General features: G+C 38.0%; 1 protein-coding gene across 1 annotated transcript in view; it reads left to right on the top strand.

Moving 5' to 3' along the window:
- The window catches only part of NSFL1C (NSFL1 cofactor), a 36,939-nt gene extending 17,005 nt beyond the window's left edge, over positions 1-19,934 (top strand). The window contains exons 6-9 of the mRNA XM_001367629.5: positions 1,279-1,388; positions 4,767-4,904; positions 16,521-16,685; positions 19,515-19,934. Coding sequence (XP_001367666.3) covers positions 1,279-1,388; positions 4,767-4,904; positions 16,521-16,685; positions 19,515-19,677 — 576 coding nt within the window. The 3' untranslated portion in view covers positions 19,678-19,934. The remainder of the gene's footprint in view (positions 1-1,278; positions 1,389-4,766; positions 4,905-16,520; positions 16,686-19,514) is intronic.
- Positions 19,935-23,081: the final 3,147 nt, after the last annotated feature.

Here is a 23,081-nt window from a genome sequence, read left to right as displayed (position 1 = left end):
AAACTGAGGCTCAGAGAGCTTAAATGACTTACCCAGCATTACACAGGTAGTGTCTGAATGCAAACTCACTTATTCCCAATTACAGGTCTAACAGTGTGGTAACAATAAGATTTAGCAACTGAATGGCAATATGGGGTGAGTGAGCCTGGGTAACTGGAACAGTAGTGGTACCCTCAGCAGAAAATAAGGAAGTTTGGAAAGAGATAATAGAAGTCGTAGAGTAGGGAGATAAGTTCCATTTTGGACCTGTTGTGTTTGAAATACCTATAAGACCATCAAAATTAGAAATGTCCAGTGAATAGTTGATGATGCAGGACTGGAACTCAGGAGAAGGTCCAGATATCTGGTTCTGGGAATCATCTGTGTAAAGATGATAGATTAACCATAGGAACTTATGAGATTGCTGAGAAGGAGTATATAGAGATAAGAAGATCCAGGATGAATCCTTTAAGAACACCCACAGATAGGTAATTATAATATTGTTGAGGACCCAGCAAAGAAAATTGAAGAGGAGCAGGAGTAAACATAGAGTCACAAAAACCCAGGGAGAAGAGAATATCTAGTAGGAGAGCACAAAAAGAATGTGGAATGAAGACTTTTGGAAATTTTGCAATCATTGATGGCTTTGGAGAGGGCAGTTCTGATGGAGAAGCAAGATTATAGAGGATTGTGTAGAGAAATTCTTGAGAAAAGCGAGGGAATGACCTAGAGCCGTGCTCCCCTTACCCTCTGTACCTTGTCTGAGAACATTTCTCACATCACCTGCCCCTCTGCCCAGCAGCCCAATGGGAATGCTTTCCTTCCTCCGCTGTCTGGGGTAAGGGGGCGGTTCACATGTGGTGTGAGGGTTGTAGTTTGGGGATTCTAAAAGGTTTGTCATCACTCACCTAGAGGCTCAGTATCTGGGTCCTAGTACTCAGCTCTGCTGTTCCTTCATTATGTAACCTTAAGTTACATAATGCCACTTCTCTAGCCCTACATTTCCCTCATCTATAAGATAAAAAAATTTAGGCTCAAGCGTTTCTAAAGACCTTTTCTACTCTTAAGTTCTTTTAGTCTGTGAAGAATAATTGAGGGCTTCTAATGAGGCAGAAAAGAATGAGTTCTAAATGAAAACAATGTCACCATTTAGAAGCAGGGGACTGTAATTGCCCTGAGAGTAAAGGATAATTTTGGCAGATTGAGATTAAATTTCTAATATGGGAATTATTGGTTTGAATAAAGTAATTGAATTGCTGCTGGCTTATTCTAAACATGCTGGCTATCTTATAATTTCAGGTGCATATAGTATTGAAGCTCTGGAAGAGTGGATTCAGCCTGGACAGTGGTGAGCTGAGAAGCTACCAAGACCCGTCTAATGCCCAGTTTCTGGAGTCTATCCGCAGAGGGTAGGCAGCAACAGCCTTTGTGCCCAAGGGTGGTGGTGGTGAAATTCAGCTCTTTCCATATACATTCTTCTACAAGGCAGTTCCCACAGCCTTTTGTTTTATAATCATCAGGGTTTTTCCTCAGGCATTTTACATAAAGATATATGAGGTTAGCCACTTTGATTTCTTCATAATCTACCCCCTTTGGCCTTTAATTTCTTTCCTCCTAATTTATCTAAGTCTAAGATCAAACTGACATACTTTACATGTTATATTGGTTTATGGGTGACGAATCCCTTTGAGATTTTGAATATATATTCTCAATGAACTAGCTACAAAAATAAATGCTTTTTTCGTAAAAATCCTACCTATACTCTGCACCTTTGTCACCAAGCCACAGTCTTATTTCTACAAAAAGAACAGGGGGAGGTTGAGCTTGGGAAGAAAGAAGGGTTCTGACTAGGGAGTTCATGTTAGAAGTTACTTTTTTGCTTTTAAATTGTATTGCTAAAGAGTTGCTCTCTTTGCAGAACTATTCATGACCTTGGATATATCACTTGCCAAAATTTCTTCTGTATAAATTAAAAGATTGAACTAGATAATCTCTTAAGATTTCTTCCAATTCTGACATTTTACTAGATGTCTAACCTAGAAAGTTTGCTTCTCCTATTGAGACCACCAATAGTAGAAGGAGGGGAAAGTGTAGATTCTAAATATATATATATAGGCAAGTGGTAGGTTTGGTAAATCAGTAAACATTTATTTAACAACTGCTATGTGCTAGGCACTGTTATAAGTGCTTGGAATATAAAAAGGAAAAGACAGTCGAGGATCCCACAATCTAATGAAGGGCAGAAAACAACATGCAAACAAATATATACAAATAAGCTTTATGCCGAATAAACAGGAAGTAACAGAGGGAAAGCATTAGAATTAAGAGGGATTGGGAAAGGCATCCTGCAAAAAACCTGGATTTTAGTTAAGACATAAGGGAAGCCAGAGAGGAAAGTAGTCAGAACAGAGAAGGAGAGCATTCCCAACATGGGAGACCACCAGAAAAAAATGTCCAAAGCTGAGACATGAAATGTCTTATTTATAGAATAGCCAGGAGGCCAGTGTCACCAGATGGAGTATATGGTAAGGGAGTAAGGTATAAGAAGTCTGGAATGCTAGGAGGAGGATAGATAATGATGGGCTTTGAATATAAAACAAGGTATACTATATATTTGATCCTAGAGGTTATTGAGTTTATTGAGTAGCAGGATCAGTTAGAGTGACATGATCAAACTTAAGCGTTAGGAAAATCATTTGAGTGAATAAGTAAAGAATGGGGAGAAGTTTGAGGCAGGCAGACTTACCAGTGGGTTATTGCAATAAAATCCAGACATGCAGTGATGAGGGCCTGCACTAGCCTAGTGGCAGTGTCAGAGGAGAAGGGAGCTATTCAGGAGATGTTGCTGAGGTGAAATCAACAGATCTCTTGGCAACACCTTGGACAGAGGTTGAGAGAGTGAGGAATCCAGGGTGGACTCTAGATTGCAAGCCTTAGGGAGTAGAGGATGGTGTTGCCGTCCCTTGAAATAGAGAATTCAGGAGGGAGGGAAGGTTTGGGGGAAAGATGAGTTCTGTTTTAGACATGTTTCATTTAATGTTTCTTTCAGACATACAGTTTGAAATATCTGAAAGGTAGTTGGAGATGCAAGATTAAGAGATCAAAAGAGATTTTTGGATAGATTTGAGAATCATCAGCATAGAGATAATAATTAAGTCTTTGGGAGCTAATGAGATCACTAAATGAAATAGTAGAGGAAGAAGAGAAGAGAGCACAGGATAGGAACCCTGAGGGACACCTGTGGGCATGATCTGGATTAGGATCAAGCACTGGAGACAGAAGAAGTAGTCAGATAGAGGGGAGAACCAGGAAAGAATGATGTCATGAAAACCTAGAGAGAAGAGAGTACCAAGGAGGAATGAACCATCAACAATGGCAAAGGCTGCAGAGAAATCAAAGAGAATAAAGATTTGAGTGGGGAAAGGCCATTAGATTTGGTAATTAAAAGCACATTGTTAACTTTGGAAAGAGTTTAGGTGGAATGATCAAGGGGTGTGAAAACAGAACTTGGAGGCACCTATCATAGCCAACTTTTTCAAGGAATTTTTCTACCAAGAGCAGAAGTGAAAGTTAACATATATGGAAGAATCAAGTGAGAGAATTTTCAGGATGAAGGAGACATGGGTTTGTTTGCAGTTAGCAAGAAATAAGCCAGCATAAGGGAGAGATTGAAAATAAGTGAACGAGTGGAGCTGTCAGAAGGTAAAGTCTTTTGAAAGAGATAGCATGGAATAGGATTGCTTTGAAAAATCAAGGAGTTCCCCTTAGTAAGGGGGAAAGGCAAAATCAGTGACAAAAGGCATCTGAATGATAGATAAAAGGGGAGTTCACAGCAAATGGCATCAATGTAATGTAAGGTTTAAGGCAAGGAAAATAGAGGGAAGAAAGGTGGGAGCCTTGAGAAGTTCTAACACGGATAAAAATGTTTAGAGAATCTACTATGGAGAGTGTGATAGTGAATTGATACGACAGTAAAAGATTACCTTGCATCAGTAAGGGCCTGGTTAAGCTTGTGTAACAGATTTGGAGTAGACCTATCAGGATGGTTGTGTGATTTTTCTGAACCTTTGTTCAGCAGGTACATAGGAACAAAGATGGCAAGTGGTGAAAGTAATCCAAAGCTGAGACTTGATTGGATGTAATTGGATGATATGGGGGAGGGAAGGAGCAGAGATTCATAAGAGGAGGAGAGTGTGGCCTTTACTTAGGTTAAATAAGGGATCAAGATGAGGAAAAGAGAGTGGCTAGAGCAGGGGAGATGGCCTAGGAAAGAACTGAGGGGTCAAGTAATTGGAGAGGTCACAGTGTAGGCCAAGAGCAGGGAAAGTCAGAGAAAGGTGAGAAGCCAGTAAATTATAGTCTGGAATAGGCATTTCAGTATTCTTGAAAATGGAGATGTTATTTTGTTGGTGATGGCAAGATCAAGGGAAGGGACCACTTGTATGTGTGGCTGAGGTGGGGTGGAGTAGTAGCTCATAGGGAGTGGATAGGATCCACCACAGTTATACTGAGAAGCAGAACAACTATTCCTCCTGCATCTTACATAATGCATTTTGTTTTACATCCCACTGATGCATTTCTTGTATATTATAATTATCTACCTTGGTGTCTTATGCCCCTACTTCCATGAGAGCAAGAACTGGCTTACCTAAATTTTGTAGATTACAAGATCTTGTAAATACCTTTCATTATTAACTTTCTCTTCTCCCTCTCATCTCTGCACAGCCACTAGTACAACATTTGCTAGCTTCTCTTTTTTGAATCTCACTGCTGCCTTTCTTCTCCAGGGAAGTACCTACAGAACTACGAAGGTTATCACGTGGGGGACAGGTCAACTTGGACATGGAGGACCATCGAGATGAGGACTTTGTAAAGCCTAAGGGAACTTTCAAAGCTTTCACTGGCGAGGGTCAGAAACTGGGCAGGTAAGAGCAGCTTTGGCAGAAATAGAAACCATAATCAGTCTTTCATCAGTGCCAGCTAGGATCCCCATCTTCCAGCATTGAAGTTTGGGTCTTAGGTGAGCAAACCCTATCAAGGCTCACCACATAGTGAATGTTGGTTAAATTATAAAATCCTGAAATTAAAAGGGACTTTAAAATTTACATCGTCCAACCCCCTTCCTTCTCCTCATTTTACAGGTGAGGAAATTGAAGCTCAAAGGTTAAGTGATTTCCCCATGGTCACAAGGCTAGGAAGTGATGGAACCAGAACTGAAACCTAGGATCCCTGATGGAATAGAAACTCCTTGAGGGAAAAGACTTTTCATTTTTTATTTTTGTGATCCCTACCTCTAATGCAAAGCCTGGCAGTTAGAAAGTGCTAGCTAAATACTTCTTAATGATTGATTCTAATCCTATAATTTCCACCCCACTCCCACAATATTTCTTGATGATTCAAACAAATTAATTCCTCCTGAAGAGAACATGGCCAACTGACCCCTCCTTCACCATTCTCCACAGTCTTCTGAATTGTAAAGGTATTCAGCAGTGACCATTAGTCACTTTCATTCTCAATATCTCAACCCTACTCCCGCATCCTATTAGCCATCATCACCCTTTTGGAGATCAGAAGTAGTTCCACATAAGAAAAGGCTTGGGCACCAGAATACGTTTTGACTTTGCTGCTTATTATAATGTCTTGTGGCCCTGGGCAGGTCACTAAAATGAGGTTGGACAAGATGATTTCTCAGGTTTCTGCCACAGTTCAGAATAATTTCTTGTAGGATTCCAGGCATATGCCTGGCATATGTATTGATATTATATTATACTTGATCAGAGCAGTTAACAGTTAACATCAATACATCAACCACATTTTCCAGATGCATATGCCTGGAATTCTACATTTCTGATACTAAGATGAAGCCTGTGAGTGAGTGTAGGGAGTCAGATATCTGAGCATATTGGACCTTTTTTTTTTCCTAAATAACTTCTTTATGTATGTCTTAGAATTTTCTTTGCAACTATTAGATTAGGGCATAGAGAACATGCAGCATACAGCAAGAAAGCACAGTGGAAGGTAATATGTACTTCAGCTTCAAAGGAAAAGAAGTCATCCAGGATAGTTTATAATCCAGATTTACTTTTCTCTAACTTGATCACTAAATATTTGCAAAGAGAGACAAAAAAGACACTGAGCCATGAGCATTCTTCTTTCTTCTTTCCTTTTATCTTCTCTTTGATCCTAGCCCAGCTTTCCATAAGTGAAATGCTATTGGTTTAAGACAAACCACTCTTTGAGAAGAACAGCTCACTATAGATAGCATCAAGCTGCTTTTTAGTAATGTATGTGGCTATTGCTAGTTTAGCATGATACTATTTTGCTAAGTAAAAAAGATTTTGAAAGTTTTGTACTACGGGAGCAATGCAATATGAGACTGCCATTTGAGATCCCAAATATATTCTCTTTTCCTGACCTTCCTTCCTATGGTTATAAGATTGATAGAATTATAAGTGATAAGCTTCTAAGTGCTATGCCCATACAAAAATCTGTCTACATGAGTAAAATAGAATCTGGGAAACAACTCCTTGAGTAATGTAAATATGACAGCTATCTAGGGTTGTTCTTTAACAACACAAGGGTGTTGTCAAGCTTAGGAAGAGGATTTTTGTAATGTTTAGAGCTCAGAGGCAGCTGCTTGGAAGCAGTAGTCGCTCAGTAATCATTGTGAACAAGGGAATAGTGAATCCCACAGAATCTGCCAGGTGACTCGAGCCCTTATTGATGTCCCCCTTCTCTTGACTTACAGAATCCTGGGCTGCCTAAAATGGAGGCACCTTAAAATGTAAAAGGCTCACACTAGAAGAGACCTTAGAATGTACGAACCTACAGGCTGATGACTTGAAGGTAGAGGAGAGCATAGAGACCACATAGTGCAACGGAAACCTGAATCGGATGAAGAGACTGGGCCCTACAGAGGTTTCTGTGACTCACCACAAGTAATAAGTTCCAGAGCTAAGATTCAAACCCAGGCCCTCTGGCTTCAAATTCAGTTCTCTTTTTGCTGTATACAGAACCTGGAAAGAACCTTAGAACATCAGTGTTAGCAGAGAAATTGAGGTCATCCAGTTTAAACTCCCAGTATTACAAAAAGCAGCTGGCTCAGAGGGGACAAGACTTTTCCAAGGTCTACTATCTCCTTTGTCATGGCCTTTTCACTACACCATTCAGAATTGATTGATGATTATAATGTGTTCTAATTCTCTTGGTTCCCCAAGTAGACTGAAAAGTCCTTAACAGTAGTGACTATGCCATATACTCATTTTGTATACTCAAATGTATGCACATTTCAGTGCATAGCACATAGATTCTCAGTAAATATTTGCTGAATTGATAAAAGGCATTAATGCTAGTTCCAGTAAATCCAGGAAATGCTAGTTGATTTTCCAAAGGCTCACAAGCCTGCCTGTCATATAGTCTATTCAGCAGAACAAACAGGCAAAAAGTGTTGTTTAAAACTGGTATGCCCAGGTAGATCACATCGAGTTGTAAATGATAGATAAATATATGAAGTTGTTTTTATTTTAAGATTTTATTCTTTAAAAGACTGACAAAGGTCAGAACCTAGGTATCTTTACCCTTTAGATAACCCTCACCCTTAAGAAAATTTTAAGAATTTCAGTTTGCTAAAACCAATATTTCAGAAAGTCTATTGTAATAGCATTCTTCATTTAGTAAGAAGTAAAGAATTTCAGAGCACCAAACTGAATCAGGAAACATAACTTTTAGCCCTTAGACCATCACTGATTCATTTTATCATCTCTCCCAGAGACTGACCCTTTTCCTGGTGAGCCAAAATTTGCTTGCCCATAATTTCCACCCATTCTCCCTATGAAACATTCAGAAAAGATATAATCAGAGACAAGTGCAGTATAATGGGAAAAGTGCTGAACATGGAGTCAAAACATCTATGTTTAAAATTGCTTCTCCAGATACCTAGGGTCTGGCATTGCTCACTTAATGCACTCTACATTTTAATCAAATTGGCTTATTAACTGTTCCTAGAATTAATATTTCCTGGTTTTTCCTTTTTACCAATTATTCCCCATCCCTGAAAAACACCCTCTCATCTCTGCCTTATTGAGTCCCTAGCTTCCTGTGTATGATTTAAATTGTATCATAGCGTTGTGACTTCAGACATACTCTTAAGTCATATCCTGCAGGGTTGTTGTGAAGAAAGCACCTTATAAACCAGGAAGCACTAGAGAATTCCCCTTTGCATATTTAAAGACAGATCATGACCTCTCTTGAGTCTTCTCTCCTCCAAGTTAAACCTAACTTTATATAATACTTTTAAGGTTTAAGAATCACTTAATAACTGTATAGTAAGCAATGCAGACATTATAAATTGACTCAGAAGTTTAAAACTTTCCTATGATCATACAGCTGATAAGTGTCAGAACTAAGACACTGAAGAGTGAAGAGCTATGGCCTTGTCAAAGTCCCGCCTAAAATTTGATGCCCGGAAATAATAGCACTTCAGATGAAGTCTAACCAGTGCAGAGAACCATAGGACTATTGCCCCTCTCATTCTACTCATTTTTGTTGTTCGATCATTTCAGTTAATCTTTGTGACCCCCATTTGGGATTTCCTTGGAGAAGATACTGGAAAGGTTTGCTGTTTCCTTCTGCAGTTCATTTTATAGATAAGGAAATTGAGGGAAAGCGGATTAAGTGATTTGCCCAGGGTCACAGAGCTAGAAAGTCTTTTAGGCTAAATTTGAATTCAGGAAGATGAACCTTCCTGACTTCAGGCTTAGCACTTTATCTACTGGGCCACCTACCTGCCCTATTCTACATTCTAAGCTGAAATCCTATTTGTGTTTTGGCTTGCTTTACACTTTTGCTCTTATTGAGCTTAAAAGTCATTTAAAATTCCTAGGCCTTCACTTTATTGTAAAGGAAGGACTTGAATAAATGGAAGTGAGACCAAATCTAGTCAGAAGTAAAGATCATGTTCCTTGTTGGGGAGAAGATACCAAAAGGTCAATGAATGAATGAAGTTGTTAGGGAAGACTGGGAAGCTGTATTAGGTAAGGTCATTTCAGAATGCTGAGAAACTTGACTGCCAGTTAGCACAATTAAATGGCCCAAGAATAAGGAACCACTAAATTCTTGAGTAAGAAAGAGACACAATAAAAATGGTGAAGACTGATCAACTCTGACCTTCATTTTCTTCATCTATAAAAATTAGAATATTAGACAACCTTGGGGTTCCATTTTAGCTTTTAGCATTGTTTTCCAAGGTCCTTTCCAGCTCTGATTTTGAGGTCAAACATATAGAATAGAAACTATGTAGCCCTTGTTTCATATAAAGAATAGTTCCAGTGTGCCAAGCATCACAGTATATAATCATCACATTAAAAAAATGAACTAGCTGTTAAAACTTATGAAAGAAGTTTATTAGCTTGCTGGATGGCCACTTTTCAGGGATATTATAGAACAGAGCAGATTTTTGTTCCAGTAGGAGTTATATTAAAAGAACTCATAAGTCTTTTCCAACTTCAAAATTCTAGACTTCTGGGTTACTTGCTGATAATATCTCATTGGCAAAACCATGGTTCAAGATGAAGCCTTTCATTTTGTAGTAAAGTGCTTTCTTCATAATGCTGTGAGTCAAGGGGTACAAACATGACCATCATTCTACAAACGCAAAAACTTAGGATCACAGGAGAAGACTTGCCCATAGTCATAAAGCTAATAAGCATCTGAGCCAGAACTTAACCCCAAGTGGTCTCCTAATTCCCAGTCCAGTGTCCTTTTCACTCCACCATACTGGGAATAGATTTGACTGGTACTGTGACCTTTATTGACCATCTTCCCACACTATATTGTCCTTTCAAAAAGCATAGCCATCCTAAAGACACAGTACATGTACCTACAGTTTCCAGAGATAAGTTTTGCAAAGCCCAAATCGTTTTTCTCCTCTCTGTTAGTTTTCTCAGTCAAAAGCATCTCTATCTTTGTATTTCTGATGGCTTCACAATTATCTTTTGTCCTCTCAAAGAAGCCTGAGGAAATATGCCTCACTTGGTATTATACCACCTCATTCCAGCTGTGGATGCTATTTTTCTAGATGCAGCTATAGCTTTTGTTCTCCCAGAATTAATGAGAATTTACCAAATATGCACAGATTTGCTTCTGGTTAGAAGGGAGACTCCATGTGAACTGCTAGAAATAAAATCTCAACATGAGATTCTGGGTTCCAAGTCAAAGATACCCTAAAAAGAAGTTGTCCATACTGATGTTTCAGACCCTCCATTTAAGAAATTTCCTAAGATATTTCTCATCACTGGTTCTAGATATGCCTTAATACCTGAGAAGGAATTGTAGGGTGGTGGCAAAAATACTAAATTTTGAGTCGGCTATGTTAAGATGACTTAGGTTTAAGATTAAGAGGTTTTGTGTAATACTTGAGTCATTGCAGTAACTTCCTAATGGATCTCTCCCCCACCAGTCTATCCTGTGGATGTTTCCAGTGCTAGTATCCTAATGCATCACTATTCAGGTTATTCCCTTATTTAAAAACTTCAGTGTTTCCCATTGCCCAAGAGATCCAGACCAGACTCAAAACTTTACAACCCCTTTCCAACAGCCATAGCTTATATTTGTTGATACCATGTTGAGGTTTACACTACAGCAAACAGTAAACAGGCCTGTTGTACAGAATACTGTATTGGATGATGGAAGATTAGATAAGAGAAGATCTATAACTTCTAAGGCTTTACAGTGTGGCATAATGGATTGAGTGGCAGGCTTTAATTCAAGAAAATTTAGGTTCATGTCCTACCTCTGATATTGGATGGGTAACTCATTAGCATCCCTAAGCCTGTTTCCTTATCTCCTTTTTTTTTTTTAAACTCTTACCTTCTGCCTTAGAATCAGTACTATGTATTGGTTACAAGGCAGAAGAATGGTAAGGCCAGGGTCACACAGCTAGGAAGTGTCTGAGGCCAGATTTGAACCTAGAATCTTTCATCTCTAGGCCTGGCTCTCAATCTTCTGAGCTACCCAAGTGTCCCCTTCTTATCACAAATGTGGATAACAATGCCTGTTAGCATAAGTTGTGATATTAGTTCCCATGTACACTTTGAGAACTTTAAAGCATTCTATAAATATCAGTAGTAAGTAGAGGGAGAAGTAGGGCAAGCCACTGATACAGGTAACTAGTAGTATTGTAAGTACATTGGAACAAGGCAAACCTTACCTTGATAATTTTTATCTCCTGCTATTCCCCTAAATAAACCTACCCAAAACAGAGTGTTTTGTCAAGTTTCACAGTTAAAGCCATTGTCAGCTGAAGGAATTGGGGAAGGCTTCACAGAAACAGAATCACAACTAAGGGTTGGAAATGACCTAGAGGTCATATAGCTTAACTGGAACCTGACTGGGAACCTTCTCTCAGAAATCCTGGACAAATGATCATTCAGCCTCTGCTTGAAGACTTCTCCTGAGGGAAAACTTCTACTTCCTGAGTCGGCATAGTACACAGTTCTAATTGTTAGGAAATCACCTTTCAGAAACTGCACCCATACCTTCTAGTTCTTCTCTGTGGAGCCAAGCAGAATAAAGTCTAAACTCTTCCACAAGACCTTTCAGATAATTGAAGACAATATTCCCCTTAAATTTTGTCTTCTCTATGCTAAAATTCTCCAGTTCCTCACTATTCTGAATCCTCCTCTAAACATACTTATGTTTATCATTATGCTTCTCTGAATCTACAATATTATTAGTTATCTGTATCAGTAGCTTGCCCTACTTCTCCCACTACTTAGATTTGCACATAGTAAGTGCTTCACAAAGGCTTTATTCATTCATTCATATTAAATAGCACAATTCCTTGAAGAATTCCATTGAAGACCTGGAATAATTCCATTATCATTTACAATATATTATCATTTCATCCAATCTAAGCAGGGGTCTTGGGTCATCTCTGATCTTCCTTTGAAGCATGGGTTATCAGTTTTCTGGTATCATAATTGGTCATTTCAATGATCAGAGTTCCTAAGCCCATTCAGACTTGTTTATCTTTACAACATTATTGTTATTGTTTTCCTGGTTCTGCCCCTAAGTATTCACTCCCTAAGTATTATCTTATACAGGTTTTCCTGCATTTCTCTGAAACTATTCTAGCATTTCTTACCATACAATAGTATTCTCCAACCATAGACTTCTTTATTATTCTTAGAATCTGTAAGCCTCAATTCATTCTGAGTTTTAACATAATCCTTCTAGCATTCTTAACAGAATACTACTTTTTTACATTCATCCTGTTACCTGCTCATTCCCATCTTCTGTTTGTGTCTTTAAAATATCAGTGAGTTCCTTGGGCATCCTCTTGTCTCTTTTGACCGTGTTTTATGTCTTTAAGAATTTAATTCTTGAGAGCTTGCCATCTACTGACTTCCTCTATAGAATTTTAGATCATGTGAATCCACCTATCCCTTTGATCCCTTTGAAATCTGCCTCTCTGTAAAAGTATACTCAGATTTCCTCTATTTGCTATCATGAGTTCTTAAAATGGAATAGCCACTTTTAAGTATTTGCATCATTTCCACCTCAGAAACCAATACCACTTTGTTGATCAGAACAATTTTGTGAATTTCACATTCTGAAGAATAATATTTTCACTAAAGCAAGTTAGGAATTTTCAGTTGCTCTGCTTTTTGTGCAGAACGTTCCAAACAGATGTTTGCAGAATGGAAGGCCTCAATCCCTGTTAACTGTCTTATGCCTTCATGCTGGGTTTGTTATTTGTTTCCTAAATAAAAATACTTTGTATGTTTTCTCATTCCATCCAGTTCTTTAGTGGATTCCCACAGCATCACTTCTTTTTTTTCCTTTTGATGCTCAACCACATGCTTCCCAAGCCCTCTAGTTCTGGTGTTTCCTCATATTTCTTTTTAATGCTTAATGCAACTCCATTGCTCTTGTATCCTTTTAATCTGTTCCTTTTTAATAAAATGTAACCTTCCATTGCTATTGTCATGAGTCCCATCCTACCAAGTTTCATTGAAGATACCTACAAGATTTAAATTGCTTCTTTACTTTAGGATCTCTAGTTAGCCTTTTTATTACCTCTATTTTGTACATTTGTATAGAGATGTCTGATTTTTTTTTCTTTTAAAATTTTTAAAAATTTGGTTTTAATGGGCTTTTCTTGAATATTGACTCCTACATACTGTTGTTACTGGTCCTTCCCTACTACTGTTTTTCTATGTTATATCTTTTTTTGTAGCATATGGCCATCCAGATAAAGGAGTGGTTTTTTCGCTCTTTTTTTTTAAATTAACTCTTAATAGATCTTTTCAATCCCTAACCAAGAGTCTATTCTTTTTTTTTTTTAACCCTTACCTTCTGTCTTAGAATCAATACTGTGTATTGGTTCCAATGCAGAAGAGTGGTAAGGGCTAGGCAATGGGGGTTAAGTGACTTGGCCAGGGTCACAGAGCTGGAAAGTGTCTGAGGCCAGATTTGAACCTAGGACCTCCCATATCTAGGCCTGACTCTCAATCCACTGAGCTACCCAGCTGCCCCCCCTTCCCCCAAGAGTCTATTCTTAATATTAAGCTTTGTTCAATAAATTCCAATTCCATTCTCATATATCATCTTGGACAGCAATTCATTCCCACACCTTCATTTCTTTTCTGAAATCCCTGTCTTCTTTTGATTGCAGTGATGAAAACACATATGACCATAGTAAGTCTCTTGCCCAGTACTTACAATTTCGAATGTCTGATAGGCAATTAGAGATGCAAGATTTGATCTCAGGTGAGATCTGGGATTGGTTAAGTAGACTTGGCAGTCATCTGCTTTGGGATGATAATTGAATCCATTGGGTCTGTTAAGATAAGTAAATAAGAAAGCATATAAAGAAGAGAGAGGACAATACTTTTCATTTAGCTACCTTAGCAAAGAGGCACTAAGCCACCACTACTTGCCTTTTTCTCTGACCATTATGATATATCTTTTCCTGGTGGTACCACATTTTATATCCACATCTTCATTCCTTAGAGCTCAGAATGTCCTGGTATCCCTCTCTATGGGAAGATTCTCATGCTTGTAATATTGCTCCAAGTGTTCAGTGGTCATCCTTCCTTTCTTCTTTCCTGTTACATTCTTCAGCCTCCTGAGACAGGTTATGATTTCTCTCTGCCTCTTCAAATTGTTTTTCTTCTTGAAAAACTTACTCTCTTTCTTTGAGGAACACTTCATTTCCCCTCATAACCTGGAGGGAATTAAGACATTTCTATGGCCATTTATTTTCTCTTCTTTGGGGGAGATCAATCTGCATTTTGTACAAATATTGCAGTTTTTGGCACTTTCAAAAACTTACTGGTTTTCTCCACTTTTCTTAATAAGATGCCAACTTGCTCAGCTGCCTTTCATTAGTGGTTAATAGCTTAGTGCAAACACATAATGTGCACAGAGGCTAGCTTCAGCTCTCCTAGAAGATGTGGCATTTGAAATAACCTTTAAAAGATAGCAGTATATACGATAGTTGACATTCTAGAGATAGGAAATGGCATGAACAGAAGCAAGAAGTCATAAGAGCACAGTGCCCATTTGGTAGGGGGACGAGGGAAAAGAACCCAGCTTCATCAGAGTGTAGAGGGCATGGAACTAGGTAATAGGAGTTAAGGCTAAGCAAATAATAATGAAGACCTATATTGGGTTGATGGCAGAGAGAATAGAGTAGAGAAGAATTGTACGTATTGGAAGCAATATGACTTGGTAACTGCTTTTATAAGAGAAGTGAGAAAGAAGCAAAAGTCTTAACTTGAAATGTGAGAGATTAAGAAGCAGCAGAGACAAAATTAGTATTTAAAGGAGGAACAAGTTTAGGAAAAAAGATAATGAACAAAGCATTTTTTTACTCTCTGGAAAGTAGTTTTTTAACTTAAAAATAAAATTAATTTTTAAAACATTTTTAACTTTTTTAAATTTTCAATTAACAGAAATTCGTTTTCTCTCCCTCCCACTTCTTCCCCCTCATTAGGGGAAAAAAAACCACAAGACTCATTATATATATATATATATATATATATATATATATAATCATGTAAAACAAATTCCTAGACTGTTAAAAATGTTTCTCTGAGTCACATCACCTCTGTCAGGATATGAGTATCATGCTTCATTCATTATTAGTCCTCTGGTATTATAGTCATTGCCTCGATCAGAATTAAATCTTTCAAAGTTGTTTATCTTTACAAAGTTATTATTATTATATAATTGTTCTCCTGGTTCTGCTCACTTTCCTATGCAGCAGTTCATACAGGTCTTCCTGTGTTTCTCTGAAATTGTCCCATTCATCATTGCTCAGGGCACAGTAGTATTCCATTACATTCATATAGTGTAATTTGTTTAGCCGTTTCCCAGTTGATGGGTATAGTTTCTGATTCTTTACCACTATATATTATTATCCCTGACTTGGATCTGATGTAGAAATAAAGGCACAGGGGAGATAAGTGACATGCACATAGTCACATAGCTTCTAAGCAAAATGAGAATTCAGATTATAGTCTTCTAACTCCATATCCAGCACCTTTTCTGATACAATTGACCTTTTTAACCCAACTAGACCCTTAAGTTCCTAGGAAATAGCAATTATGTTTATCTTTTTATCCTCTAGTAACATTGACACTAGCTATTCCAACAATTTTTGTGATTTGATTCAAAAACCTTAGTATGGCCTCTGTCCTCCTAGTGTCAACCCAGCAACTGAGTGGCCAGATGGTATAGATTTGGTTGGGCTGGCTCAGGTTAGAGTCCCCACTCTGCCACTTACTAGCTAACTTTGGGGCAGTCATTTAACCTTGTTCTCAATTTCCTTGTCTCTATAATGGGGATAAGAAGAGATTTTCTGCATGGTATAATGTTGATTTGTGGATTGAATGAGATATGTTTATATAAAGTATTACCTCAAAATATTGTTTTATTGCTGTTGGTACTCAAACTGGTCTGTGATTTCATTGGTTTAGATATTCCCTGCAGCATTGCTGATCACAATCCATCCATCTTGACTGCCTTAAGTTGGTCACAGAGATTCCATTGATCATATTTCCCTGTGTATATTTTAACTCCACTTATAAGTTACAGATATGTTGAAGCTTATTCATACTCCCCCCCCCCATCCCCTTTCATTATCTTGTGTGGGATACTTATTTTGAATTCCTCAGAGACTAGTTTTTCATTACTTGTAGCCATGCAATTTATATTTGTAATTACAGTTATTAGTAATCCAAACAATTATCAAAGGTAAGCAACAGAAACTAAGTTGCCAAGAAAATTATTATGAACTCAAGACTCAAAAGAAATAAGATTAGAAATTTTAAAATAAGTTAAATGACAAGATATTTGTTACTTAGGCCATTTGATAGATACCAATTATTTGGGTCATTATGAAGATGCTGAAAACTACAAGAAAGGAAACATCTATATAGAGCTGGTGAGCAGCTATGAAAAGAAGTAAAGGTTCATTATTATTCCAAAAGAGGAATCTTTCTGTTCATGGCCCTGATGCCTTTCTCCTTCTTCAGCACTACCCCACAGCTACTGAACACAAGCTCTCCAGCTCAGCAGGCAGAAAATGAAGCCAAAGCCAGTTCCTCCATCACAATTGACGAGTCAGAGCCCACAACCAACATCCAAATCAGGCTCGCAGATGGCGGGAGACTGGTACAGAAGTTTAACCACCGTCACAGGTAAAGTAGGGGCCTTCTTTACCCAGAAATTACCTTTGTATTAATAGTTGGAGCAGGGGCTGAAACATGCTCAAGAGTTGCTGAGATTCATATGAATAGGTTTAGATTTCTTGTTATTTTTTGAGCATGGAGACCACTTTTTCAGTTCCAAATTTTCTTTCTCCCTCTAGCCTCTCCCTCATCAACTGAAAAGGCAAGAAATACAATATCTGTTGTACATATGAAATCCTACAAAATCTATTTCCACATTAAACTTAAGGAAAAAAAGAGAAAAGATATGCTTCATTCTGTACTCAAGAGTTCATCAGTTGTCACTGGAAGTGGATAGCATTTTTCATCAGAAATTCTTTAGAATTGTCATGGATTCCTATATTGATCAGAGTAGCTAAGTCTCAAAATTGATCATCATTACAATATGCTTTTGATCTATACAATGTTTCCTGATTCTGCTCACTTCGCTTTGCATCAGCTCAAAAAGCCCCTGAGTTTTTCTGAAGCCATCCTCTTCATCATTTCTTATAGCACAATACTATTCCCTTACAATCTATATGCTATATTTTATATATATATATATGCTATATTTTATTCAGAATGCTATAATTTATTCAGTCATTCTCCATTTGTTGGGCATCCCCCCCCCTTGCCTTTTTGCTGCCACAAAAAAAGCAGCTGTAAATATTTTTGTACCATTTCTCATAGATTCAGGAGGACATTACATTTCATCGACAGAATCAATATAGAATAGGATGCCATTCAATCTGGGTGGTCTAGCATCATGGCAAGGGGATAAAGTAGCCTCATTTGGTTTCTTTTTGTTTCCTCAGATCTGAGAAACATTTCAACCCTAGGAAAAGCTACCTATGAATGTTCCCCTTCCTTTATGAACTGAAACTATTGAATCTGGCTCTTTACTGTTTTCACATCATGTGCATATTGATTCTGCTGACAGAAAATCTGTTTATTGGAAGGTTTTTGTTTTCTTAAGATTTAAAGATCTAAAAGTTTCAATATATAGAATATCTTTATATCGAAGTCCAGTCAGCCAGCATTTGTGAACCTACTGTGCAAAGTTCTAGACATTCAAGGAAAGACAAAAGCAGGCCCTAATCTCAGAGCTCACATTGTAAGGGAAAAGACAATATGCAAACAGCTACATACAAACAAGTTATAGACAGGCCAATGGAGGTCATCTCAGAAGGAACATACTTGGAATCTTAGCAAAATCTCTCTATCTCCCTTTCTCAAAAATGAAATCTAGGAAGTCTGACTTCTATTCTTAGTTCTGCCACTTTGTTCATTATATTACCTTGGACAAGTCATTTCCATTCTTTGAGCCTTAGTTTCCTCTTCTATAAAAATATTTTTTAAAGCCTTCTCTGCTGCCCTGATAGTATTGTTTCAGGGTTCAAATAAATAATTTATGAAAAGCATTTTGTGACTATAAAGCATTGTAGAATTACTGAGTTGTTATTATTACTGTTGTTTTCCGTTCCCTGAGGTTAAACAATTCTCATTTCTTTACCTTCGTAATATGTGTAGAACTCTTTCCTCAACTCACCTAGAAATAGTTGCTAGTTTTTGTAATACTTTCCACTCTGCACACTTTCATGGATTTCTTTTCCTAGATATAGCATTGATTTTCTGAAGACATCTAGGAAAGCCAGCCCAGTGACTAGGTTCTGCCTTTGGGAATGTGGCATCCACCAAGGTTTAGACTTTAACATACTAGCCAGCACCATTTCATATATTTTCTGTCTGGGATCATGGCACCACAAGGGCATTTGAGCCGGGGCTATAGAAAGCTTCTAGATTAGAGCTAGAACCAGCATCAGAGTAAATCAGAATAAATCCCCAAAGGACAAATTTTTTTCCCAAAGAGGAAACTTAAAACTAGAGAGATTTTGTTCCCACTGTTCAGTTTGAATGCATGCTGTCAATTTCTTGAGAAAAATTTTCAGTCCTCCTTTGATCTACCTACAACTCAGAGAAACAGAATCTACTTCACATTGTGGACTCTTGGACCTCCCTGAAGTCCCATAAGACCTTGCCACTATTCAGACTGAACCTGAATTTGCTAACTAACTCCTCCATATCCTTTCCTGCTAATAGTTTATCTTAACTTTATGTATGTGGGCCAAGCTCGTGAAGAAAGAAGAATATTGGACTCAAAGTTGTATTCATGTGATATGGGTCAGGTCATGTCCACCCTTTGAGATGATATTTGGATCTCCTATTTCACAGGATTGTTAAGGAAATAGCCTGGTGACTTGCTGCATAAACCATGTACTTACCAAGAACCATATTCTTCTATAAGGTCAAAATATTTGATATCATGCAGACTTCAGCTGGCTTGGATGGGATCTGAAACATTTCTGTCAGAGAAAAGGAAAAGATGGGGAAAGGTCCGTTCCCAGCTAAATCTATAGATTTACAACCAACAAAGTCTCTTTTGAGCACATTTGTCAGGCAGATAGTGTGAGGCCCAATAGAGCACTGGCCTGGGTCATGGTTCCAGCTCTGCCACTACTTCATTATGTAACATTGAGCACATTGAAGCCCCTCCCTGGCTTAGAACTATGATCCCATGGCTAGAAAATTTCAAGGACTCTTCCACCTCTAACATTCCATGGTTCTTTTCATTCAGAAGTTACTGTCCAGAATAGAATTCATAGGTGACAGTCACCTGTGCCCTTCCCATCTCTGGGCAGTAACTTTGATGGGAGGGCCTAGGGAACTGGGGTCAAAGGGTCCCTCCACTCTTTCACCACCTCCTTTTCAGCATCATAAAGTGTACCAGGGTGACATTCTTGTTTTCCTTTCTTGTACCAGGATCAGCGATGTCCGGCTTTTCATTGTCGACGCTCGGCCAGCGATGGCAGCCATGAGCTTTGTCCTTATGACCACCTTTCCGAACAAAGAGCTGGCTGATGAGAGCCAGACCTTGAAGGAGGCCAACCTACTCAATGCTGTCATTGTCCAGCGGTTAATATAACACCTGCCCTCTCCCCCCATCCCCCTACACACACACACACTCTTTTTCCTCTTGTTTCTGTCAACAGCTGTCTGCTGCACATATGCGTGACTGCCCTATGTACGCACCGTGCAGCACAGTGTCACGTCTCCCCTTAGCTCTGGGTTCTTAGATCTCGGTTGGACATTTTGTTTTATCTTTAGTTGCATTTATTGGGTTTTTGTGATGATCAGTGAACTTTAAAAAAAAATAATAAAAACAAACAAAAAAATTTGAAAGAATATCACCAGCCTGTTGTGGGAAAAGCTTTTCCCACTGAAATAGGTCTCATTTGCTTTAGGATTACACAGTTCCATGTCAGAGGTAAAGTGAGTCTCCATTGTACTAAATGGAAATTTTTGCTTCTGATATAAGTATGTCTTTTCCTCCACCGTGCTGGGTATTGTGGCAAGATTTACCATCATCAATCAATCAACGAGCATGTATTAAGTGCCTCCTATGTGCCTGACCCTGAGGATACAAATACAAAAAGATGAAACAGTCTTCCTCCAGAAGGAGCTTACATTCTGGAAGGGGTGGGAGGGGAACAAACACAAATACATATAGAAATATATACAGCGTAAGTATAAAATGAATAAATGCAAAATAATATAATACAAAGTAGTTTGGGAGGAAAGGAACTAGTCATCAAAATGAGGATCAGAAAAAGCTTCATGCAAAAGATAATGCTTGAACTACGTTTTAAGAGAGGGACTCTGAGGCAAAGGTAGAGAGCATTCCAGACTTGTGGAATGGCCAATGCACAGGCAGAGACTGAGGATCAGAGGGGTGGCCAATCTGGCTAGATCACAGAATGCAAGAAGGAGTAATGCCCAATGAGAAAGAAAAGATATATTGGGATAGGGTTGTGAAGGTGTTTCAGCGAGGTTTATATTTTGTCCTAGAATCAATAGAAGTTGTAAGGAGTTAACGTGGTTAGATTTGCTCTTAAAAACAAGAAGGTATATAGGATGGACTGGAATGAGAGAGAGCAATTAATGGCCCTTGCAATAATCTAGGTGGGAGTCAATGAAATCCTGAACTTAGTTCCCACAATTTTCTTCCCATTCAGACCATTCTCTTAGTCCCAGAGGAATCTTGATCCTGTGTCAGTTTTCCATCAGAAGCATCTCTTGTAGCAAAATTCAGCAGATTCAAAAATACATGTAACAATGTAAATATAAGATAGAAAGGTATGTCAGTCACAAGCTTCTAGGTTAGGAAGGTTGTAGAATTAGAATCCTGGATAAAAGATTGAGGAGACCTGGGCTTAAGTTCTAACTTATATTTGCTAGCAATTTGGCCATAAGAAGGTCAGTTCTGCCTCAGTTTCCTAGTCTGAAAAATAGGAATAGCAATATACTTAACAGGGCTGTCGTGAGGATTAAATCAAACCAAAGAAGCCAGTAATAAAAACCTATGTTCTTAAGTATTTCTATAAAGTATGGACAGCAAACAAAAGGAATTGGATCCTAATACAAGAAAATAAATTTGACTTCATAGGTATAAACTAGGTCTTGGTTAGATGAGATGCATAACTAGAATATAGCTCTGGAAAGGTGTACCTTATTCAAAATTAAGTTGAAAGTATGTATTAAGGTATATGAAGAGAGCAAAGAACAAGAAGGAACTAGTATAAGACAATTTGAGTGAAGATCAGGGGGAAAGGAAGCAACTTTGTCAACAAATAAAATCCAACCACTATTCAGAAAGGGAATATGAATTCAGGAAGCATCACAAGCCTGATACCAAGACATGATGTATTGGTGAGACTTCAGCTATCAGTACAGCTTCTGGGATTCTTTTTCAAATGCACACTAAAAATGGTCTTTCACCATTCAAAAAACTATTAAGTCCAAAAGGAGAAAATTCTGTTTGGAATAAAATTCACACCAACAGGGAGGCAGTGGTTGTTGAAGTAAAAATGAGAAACTCAAGGAGGTTCCATCCCCAACTGTGAGAGAGGAAAAGAGAGAGTCTTAACATCAGTTCTTGGTTTGGGAAAAGCAATTTTAAACATGTCAGCAAGGAAGTTCTGAAGAATAAAGTTAAGATGATATGAAGAAAATCCATTCCTAGGAAGAAGAAAAAAGTCTAAAAAGACGGGATATACAGAGAACTTAAAGATTTTGAAAAGAGCTGTATAGAAGATGAGAGGGTGTGTAACAATATAAAAGATTTTCTTCACTATAGAGGAGAAAATAAGGCTCCTGAAGAAGGATAGGATGACACCTGACCACAGTGAAAAGGCAAAAACTACTGAATTTGTGATTTTGCTTCTGTTTTAAATTTCAAGAACAACATATGAAAGGACAAAAATGTATCAAATAGAGATGAGACCCAAGATAATGAGAACAATGAAAATAAAGCATCTAGCTACCCTAAATAAGATCAAGTTACCAGGCCTAAATGAACAACATCTCAGTAATGAAAGAATTGGCAAATGGAATTGTTGAGCTATTGTCAGTGATAACAAAGGATGCAAAGAACAGGAGAGATTCCTCAGTTTGGGAGAAAACTGGTTTTTTTTAAAGTAATCTCCAAACTATAAGCCAGTGATTTTGACTTTGTTTCCTGGTAAGATTCTAGAATGAGTTATAAATGTTTGTTGAACATCCAGTAAAGAAAAGTGACAAAAGATACAGTATGACTTCATCAAAAATAGGCCATGCCAAATTAACCTGCTTTCTTTATTGATAGGATTACTGAACTGTAACTCGGGGCATTCCTATAGATCATAGTTTGCTGAGATTTTGGCAAAGTGTCGTGGTATTCATCTGAACAATATGGGCTAAACAATTTAACTTTTTGGAGTTGGGTGACTGACCAGACCCCAAAAGTAGCCATTAATGTTCCATATTGCCCTTGGAAGAAGGTCTCCAGTGTTAGACCCTTAGGGATCTGTGCTTGGCCCACTGCTATTTCATATTTTTATTAGTGATTTGGATAAAGATGGGATTGGCATGCTTATCAGATTTAATGGTAATAAAAGCCAGGAGAAATAGTTAAAATTGTTATATGACAAAATTTTAAAAGATCTGGACCAGCTAGAACACTGTACCAAATAAGATGAAACTTAATAGGGTAAATGTAAAATCTTTTATAAAATAAATTCCACAAATATAAGATGGGAGAGGCATGAATAGACAGTTTAAATAAGCTGAGAGGGGGAATGACACGATGATTAGTAGATGGCAGGCTAAATAAAAATAAGCACAGTTCTAGGCTGCATTAAGAGAGGCATAGTGTTTTGGGAATTCAGAGGTAATAGACCCACTGTGCTTTGCCCTATTTGGACCAAAAATGGAGTATTGTGTTCATTTCTGGCTGCTACAATTTAGAAAGGGTGTTGATAAATTGGAAGGTCCCAGAAGAAGAGGATCAAC

This window comes from Monodelphis domestica, chromosome 1, assembly GCF_027887165.1.
Source record: "Monodelphis domestica isolate mMonDom1 chromosome 1, mMonDom1.pri, whole genome shotgun sequence".
NCBI lineage: Eukaryota > Metazoa > Chordata > Mammalia > Didelphimorphia > Didelphidae > Monodelphis > Monodelphis domestica.
This window is presented reverse-complemented; position numbering and strand designations above follow the sequence as displayed.